This window comes from Nothobranchius furzeri, chromosome 13, assembly GCF_043380555.1.
Source record: "Nothobranchius furzeri strain GRZ-AD chromosome 13, NfurGRZ-RIMD1, whole genome shotgun sequence".
NCBI classification, from domain to species: domain Eukaryota; kingdom Metazoa; phylum Chordata; class Actinopteri; order Cyprinodontiformes; family Nothobranchiidae; genus Nothobranchius; species Nothobranchius furzeri.
This window is the reverse complement of record NC_091753.1, coordinates 62,761,568-62,769,374: the sequence shown is the minus strand read 5'-3', so window position 1 is coordinate 62,769,374 and position 7,807 is coordinate 62,761,568. Positions and strand designations below refer to the sequence as shown.

Below are 7,807 nucleotides of genomic sequence, written 5' to 3'. Positions count from 1 at the left end.
ACAAAACACGGAACAAGATGGTAAACATCCACGGTTCACCCTTCACCTACAGCTGTCCTATGAGCCGAGTCTCAAGGTCAAAGGCCAGAATCACTAATGGTAACATGGCCGGCTGCTCTTCATGCAGCAGTTACATTTATTTACAGTTGATTAAGAAAACCAAAAACCAGCTACTAAATTATTCAATTATAATTTATAAACAGGGCAATGCGTCATATTTGCCTTTTATAAAGGAAGCAGCAGATCGCATCAAATCTTGACTGCAGTCAGTGACGTCAGCGCAAAGAAGAACGTTCTTTCCCCTGAAGAAACCCTCGACAGAACCAGAACCAGAACCCGTCTAAAATAAGATTTAGGAAAACCCTAAAAATAAACATTTTTAGAAGAGACTGAAAACTAACGTCTTTCTGAAAGCAGCAGCAGTTTTAGAACACGTTCAGTTGTAAGTCAGTTGTATTTATTTAGCTTCTTTAGGTTTTGTCGTGTAGAAAGAATATCAGCAGAAACACATCTTCAACTGTGATTAAAACTATATGTAATGTTTGTAAAGAGCCCGCACAATGGTTACCAAGACGACCAGCTATTGTCCCAACACATCTGGCTCCAGGACGTCACATAGGCCACCGCTAGATAAACACCAACTTGTACAACAGAAGTATGAGCCAACGTGTTAGGACTTTTCAAAATGTTCTGTTATTTAATAACAAGACTGGACGCCAAGGATCAGGTCATCTATGTTTTACACGTGTTGTAAAGCTGCAACAGGTGAGCCAAGAGCTACACCTAAACTCGCCTGTACTGGGTACGGCACTTTTTATGTCAAAGCATCTTGCAGAAAGCTGTTCACGATTATAAGCACATCTTTGAGTGAACAAACACATTTTATGGTTTTTATGGTTTAAATTCTGTCTCGTGAAATTTGGTTTGGAAGCTCTGGTTATTTGAGGACACCCATGGTTCTGAATGAGCCTCCCAGACACACACTTGTCTGTGTTGTAGGACACTGTGGTGGCTCTGCAGGCTCTGGCTCTCTACTCCAGTGCTGTGTTCAGTCCCGAAGGCTCAAGCACAGTCACAGTTCAGTCTCCCAGTGGACCGCTGGTGTTTGATGTGAATCAGGAGAACAAACTGCTCTACCAGGAAAAGCTGCTGCAGGATGTGAGCGGAAAAAACAGCCTGAGGGTGGAGGGCACCACGTGTGCCTCAGTGCAGGTCAGTGGTGGGCGTTCATGTGCTCGTATCAGCTGATTCTTCGTGATCCAAACACCTCTCGTGGTTACTTGTTTCCCAGATTTCGGTTCACTACAACATCCCACCTCCACCTCCAGTCACCTCTATGAGGGTGGAGGTTAAACCAGAGTTTGACACCTCCCGCAAACCCAAACTGACCCTGAAGATCATGTCCTTGTGAGTAATAACAAGCAGGTTAAGATAAGAGGATCGACTAGTAAGGGTTGGTGGCTTGGTATCGTGGTTACAACAACAATATAACATGTTTTATTTTTCCCTTCCAGGTACAACGGGAATGAAATCAGCACCAATATGGTGATCCTAGATATCGCCCTGCTTTCAGGATTTGTTCCAGACCCACAGTCTTTAGAGAACGTGAGTTAACGCAGCACCTTTCTCTTGTGTAGAGGAGCCAGTGGGATAAACACGATTTCATGTCGTCTCCTCACAGCTCAAACTTTCTCTGCTGGTGGATCGAGTCGAACACAAAGATGGTCACGTTGTGGTGTACTTAGAAGGGGTGAGAAGAATAAACACAGTGGAGTCAAACACAACATCAGATCAGAATCTGACATCAAGGGTCCTCTCTCTGTTGTTGTTTGTGTTCAGCTGAAGAAGGATGTACAGATCAACCACAGCTTAGAGCTCTTACAGCAGATCCCAGTAAACAACCTAAAGCCAGCCGTGATTGCCCTCTATGACTACTACCAGCCAAGTACGTTCTCGTAGAAAACACACACTTGGTTAAAAGCGCGGGCTCATAAAAATGCTTTTTTCTTCTCCTAGGTGACCGGGCTGAGAAGGAATACACTCTAACAGCTGAAGGTAAAAACTAAAATCAAGCATCATGCATAAACCCATAAAAATACACAAAATATCAATATTAGCTCCAAGAATTTTACTTTAATATCAGACACACTATGTCAGTAAGTCCAGTCTGAAAATGATGCATATTGTGTCTAAGCCTGTAGTAAAGAGTCTCTGTGTGTTATGTTAGCGTTTAGAGTTTTAATCTGTTCTGCCAGACATGTCAGTGCCGTGACCCTGCTCATCGGGCCATAGAAAAGCACACACCCCATGTAAAAGATCAGAAAATAGGAGTTACTGAATCTGAACGAACCCTACATTTAACCCGTAAAACAAAACAAAAGGATCAAACTAAGCACAACTGTGGCAGCATACCTGTGAGAGCAGAGCGGTTAGGCTGGAGGCGCGTTGTGAGTCCTCAGGTGTTCCAAGATATTCTAATCAACCAGGTGTGTCACATTAAATGTCCTGATAAGCTATAAAATCAGTCTTAGTGTCATACCTTTCTCAGTGGCCTAGTGGTAGAGTGTCCGCCCTGAGACTGGGAGATCAGGGTTCGATTCCTGGTCGGGTCATACCAAAGACTTTGAAAAAACGGGACCCAGTGCCTCCCTGCTTGACACTCAGCATTACGGGGTTGGATTGGGGGGTTAAACCACCAAATAGTTCCCGAGCGCGGCTCGTCTGCAGCTCACCGCTCCCCCAGGGGACGGGTCAAATGTGGAGAATAAATTTTGCACACACACCTGTGTATGTGACAACTGATGGGACTTTAACTTTTTAACTTTAATATTACATCATACATTATTGTCTGTATGGTTAGAGTTTAGAGCAGGGTCAGAGAACCATGTTCCATGAATGCTGCTAGCCAGAATGTTTTGGTTGTTTTCCTGCCCATCATACTTGATTCAGTGTTTCAGCAGCTCATCAAGCTCTGCAGTAAACCTGTTTAAACCGGGGCCACACTGTGTTTGTTATTCTGCAGTCTTAAATCTCTCATCGTGATGAGCAGGTCTGTGACCGCCCAGTGTGACTGTTGTCGAGCACTCTCACGACCAAATTCAGCCTCCAACTGTCTTCAAGCAGTGTCAGGAAACCCACGACTGCTGTCTGCAACCGACCAATGAGAATACACTCAGGGAGGTACCGTATTTTCCGGAGTATAAGTCGCACCAGCCATAAAATGTATCATGAAGAAGAGAAAAACATATGTATAAGTCGCACTGGACTATAAGTTGCATTTTGGGGGGAAATTTTTATTATTTTTCTTACAAAATCTGAGAACAAGCATTTCACATTGCAAGACAAGTACCGGTAACAATAGCAGAATAAACACCCCGTGACCGTGGCGCCTGCAGCACCCCACGGGCACCACGGTCTCCAGCAGAGGATGGCGGTGTTTGAAACCCTCCCAGCAGGCAGGGAGAGCGCCCGCAGCACCCCGCCACAGGCTGCAGCAGGTGATGGCGGTGTTTGAAACCCTCTCAGCAGGGTAGAGGAGCTGAAACCTGGACCGGAGCCGGCCCGCAGCAGCGCAGTACTAGGGCTGTAGCGAAGCCTCGACGAAGTCGACGGCTCGATTCTAAAAATTTGTCGACGTCAGATCCGGAAGTCGACGCACCGCGCCCACTTGTTGCATCCCCAGGAGTTTGTAAATAGAGGAGGAATCTGCCTGTTTTTCCTCTAGTTCGCCCTCTTCTCCGCCTTCACTAACATCTCCGCCAAATACCGAAGACCCGGAACAATGTCCGTCCACTACTAGATTATTTTCCTGTTTTGCCCCTTCGTCTCCCGGCAACGGACAACAACTTCCGGGGTCAGATGCGCTGCTTCGTGTCTATCGCAGATGTAGAAAATCACCGGGAGCGCTTCTCCCTTCATTAAGGAGCTTCTTTCAGACATGAGGAGAGCTGTTTTGGTGGTAGCAGTCTCTCCTCCGTGCTGGTCTGTTTGCTGCTGGGTGTTTTTGGTTTATTTAAACTTGGTAACTTGAACTTAATGTTGGTAAAGCTACTGTTAGCATCTTCGCTAACAGCTTCTTGCGTTGGGATAAGCTGTTACGTTTTGGTTTAGAGTTCATCTTTTTTGTGGTGTAGATCTCCCTTTTATTACATTTAGAGTGTTGTGGGTTTTCGGTTTAGTGTAAAATATCACCTGAGTTTGGTTTAACCCGTAAGACCACTCGCCTCACGCACATAAGTGACCAAAACAAAGCAGCATGGAGACACTCCATCTTCTACCACCTCTCAGGCAGCAGCCTGCACTCCCAGGTTCTACACGTCACCAGAACATAACCAACCAACACAATAAAAGCAGTGTTATACAAAATGGAAGGCCTGTAGAGTTTATTCTCTTACAGTAAGAATTTATCAATTTTTTTAAGGAATTTATTTGAGATTTTCTGGTTTTTGTTAATTGTGCAATAGAAAAATAATCATTAGATTAATTTTCTAAATAGTCATTAGAATAGTCGACTATTCGATAAAATAATCGTCAGAATAATCGTTTTAAAAATAATCGTTTACCCCCAGCCCTACGCAGTACACATAATTTGGTACATGAGTCACTTTGGTGTATAAGTCGCAGGACCAGTCAGACTATGAAAAAAAGTGTGACTTAAAGTCCTGAAAATACGGTACATAAAAAAATAGAGTACAATGTGAGAGTAGCATAAGTAGCATTAGCAGCATTAGCAACGATGGAGGCCACACAAACATGTGGACAACTCCTTTTCTGAGTTTACTTCAGAGCCTAATAAAAGTGTTAACTGTGGCATTTTGTTCCTCTTTTGATTGATGTTTTCATGGTTATCCGTCGGCTCAGTGACGTGTGTGCTTCGGCGAGTTTTTTCGTGACTTTAGCATGTTCCGCTGGAGCATAACACCGTGGAGATTTGCTCACATAAATCTGGACTGTAGCACCTCACAACAGCGGAAAAACATACAGTGTGGCACGGGTCTTAATGACCTGCCGACTAAAATCAGGTGTGATGGAGCAGGTAAACAATGAAACATGCTGGAGAGAGGACATCAAGAACCGGGACTTGACTCCACTGGCTTAGAGTTTCAATAAATCATACCTGACTTTTATCTCAGATGTGTCATCAATATTCACTAAACAGACATATATGCATTTGACAGTAATGGCTCAGCTGTGTGTTTAGAAAATGTTTAAAATCTTGAACCTCATGAAAAATGGGAGAAAAAACAATTGTGTTGCGTTTATAATTTTATTCAGTGTAACTTCATAATTTTATTGATTTAATATTTTCATTTAATAATTCAGACCTTAAGGGTTAATTGTCTACTATATAATTTAGTTGTACCTGCAGATGTTTTAAAAAAGCTCCTAAAGATTTTCTTGTCTTCTGCAGCTTGAAGGATGAAGTATGGTCGGTCCGAAGCTCATCGGTGATTCCAGTTTCTTCCCCGTTAAATGACTTTACATTCAGTGACCTTTTTACTTTTGTTGTATTACAAAGCTGACATCAGTTTTTGAGTTGGAATTGTTTCCTTCCCCATGTAACTGTGTGATCATGTGTAATCTGAGCATGAGTGACCACGCAATAAAGCGTACATGGTTCTTTTACTGCTTCAAAAAACAAAGCTGTAGAAGTTATTTCAAAGGGGTTCTAGAATTCAAAATCACATTTACCTTATTGTTGTTGGATATACACTCACTGGTCATTTTATTAGGTACACCTGTCCAACTGCTCATTAATGCAAATTACTAATCAGTCAATGACATGGTGGCAACTCAATGCAATTAGGCATTTAGACTTTGTCAAGACGATCCGCTGTAGTTCAAACCAGACAAAAATTCCTTGTTAATGCCAGAGGTCAGAGGATGGCCAGACTGGTTTAAGCAGATAAGGTAACAGTAACTCAAATAACCATTCGTTACAGCCAAGGTATGCAGAAGAGCATCTCTGAATGCACAACACATGGAACCTTGAGGCAGATGGGCTACAGCAGCAGAAAACTACACAGGGTGCCACTCCTGTCAGCTAAGAACAGGAAACTGAAGCTATGGGCTGTTGAAACAACCAAGTTGTGAGATGGAATCTACGGATGTCTTTCAAACTGTCTTTGCAAACAATTTGGGGGTTGGGGGTTGTGTCAGACCAAGCTCAGCAAGCGGCGCACTTGGCTAGGCGGCCCATCGGGACAGTGCCAGAATGCCAGATGGGCAAGTCAGTCCCTGCCATCACTGTGTAATCTGTTGTAAGAAGGACGCACCACCTTACCACCATGGTCTGACTATTTATAAAGAACGTAAAGTTCCAGATGCCGGCTCGTCGTTGCGGCAAATTGGCGCCATTGTTTTCTATGTAGCCTTATGGCTGGTTTCAATCCTACCTGTCTGACAGATGTCATGTACATGACAAATATTCTTCATACTCCAGGGTTACTGGTGGAGTACCACAGGGTTCAGTGCTTGGACCAGTTCTTTTTTTTACTACATATAAGCTTCCAATTGGTAAAATCATTAGACAGCATGGGATAAACTTCCACTGTTATGCTGACGATACTCAGTTATATTTATCCATTAACCCTGATGAACCTAATCGATTAGGTAGATTACAGGCTTGTCTTGAAGACATAAAAAAATTGGATGACTCTAAACTTTTTGCTTTTAAATCAAAACAAGACGGAAGTTCAGATCTTTGGACCGGAAATTCAGAAATGGAAACTGCTTAGTCAATCACCTGACCTGAACGGCAATAAATTAGTCTCCACGAACAAAGTAACGAACCTTGGTGTTATCTTTGACCAGGACATGTCATTCAAATCCCAGGTTAAACAGGTTTGTAGGATTTCCTTTTCGACCTTCAAAATTCCACCAGTCTGTCTGTCTATTCACACATCTTACCAGTTGGTGGTGGTAATGCACCTCACATTATTCGGCAACCACCCTGTGGCACGACGGTGGTACAGGAGTTAAGTGCTCGCCCTGTAATTGGTAGGTTGCAGGTTTGAGCCCCACTCAGTCTGTCGCTGTCGTTGTGTCCTTGGGCAAGACACAACCCACGTTGCCTGCTGGTGGTGGTCAGAGGGACCGGTGGCACCTTCGCTCGGCAGCCTCGCCTCTGTCAGTGTGCCCTAGGGCAGCTGTGGCTACATCGTAGCTCATCCCCACCAGTGTGTGAATGGGTGAATGACTGATTGTGTTGTAAAGTGCCTTGGGGGGTTCCAGGACTCTAGAAGGCACTATATCAAATACAGGCAATTTATTCAATTCAATTCAATTCAATTCAAAAATAATTTATTAATCCCAGAGGGAAATTGATTGCTGTAGTAGCTCATAATAATAATAATAATAATAATAATAAAGTCATCAAAGAGTTGTTGTATATTACAACGGCTGTTGGCAGGAAGGATCTCCAGTAGCAATCAGTGTTGCAGCCAAACTGAAGAAGCCTCTGACTGAAGACACTCTTCCGTTGTCGGACAGTCTTGTGAAGAGAATGCTCAGGGTTGTCCATCATGTTCTTGATTCTCTGGAGAATCCTTCTTTGCATTATCTCCTCCAGCGGTTACACAGTCGTCCCCAGAACAGAACCAGCCTTTTTTATTAGGCTGTTGAGCCTTTTCAGGTCCCTGCTTCTGATGCTGCTACCCCAACAGACGATGGCTGAAGAGATTACACTCTCAACAACAGACTTGTAGAAGACCTGCAGCGTCTTGCTACAGACATTGAAGGACCTAAGCGTCCTCAAGAAGTGCAGTCTGCTGTGTCCCTTCTTGTAAACGGCTTCGCTGTTCTTTCT

At 43.6% G+C, this 7,807-nt stretch overlaps 1 protein-coding gene across 3 annotated transcripts in view; it reads left to right on the top strand.

Moving 5' to 3' along the window:
• The window catches only part of a2ml (alpha-2-macroglobulin-like), a 58,188-nt gene extending 52,546 nt beyond the window's left edge, over window positions 1–5,642 (top strand). For 2 of the 3 annotated variants that reach the window (XR_008560013.2, XR_008560014.2), the window contains 8 exons: window positions 1,000–1,212; window positions 1,292–1,407; window positions 1,515–1,605; window positions 1,682–1,750; window positions 1,840–1,945; window positions 2,017–2,055; window positions 3,023–3,180; window positions 5,411–5,642. Coding sequence is in view for 1 of the 3 variants with exons in the window: in XM_054735001.2 (XP_054590976.2) it covers window positions 1,000–1,212; window positions 1,292–1,407; window positions 1,515–1,605; window positions 1,682–1,750; window positions 1,840–1,945; window positions 2,017–2,055; window positions 5,411–5,415 (639 nt within the window). In the remaining 2 variants the exon portion in view is untranslated. The remainder of the gene's footprint in view (window positions 1–999; window positions 1,213–1,291; window positions 1,408–1,514; window positions 1,606–1,681; window positions 1,751–1,839; window positions 1,946–2,016; window positions 2,056–3,022; window positions 3,181–5,410) is intronic. The other variant, XM_054735001.2, reaches the window with a different exon arrangement.
• The last annotated feature ends 2,165 nt before the right edge of the window (window positions 5,643–7,807 follow it).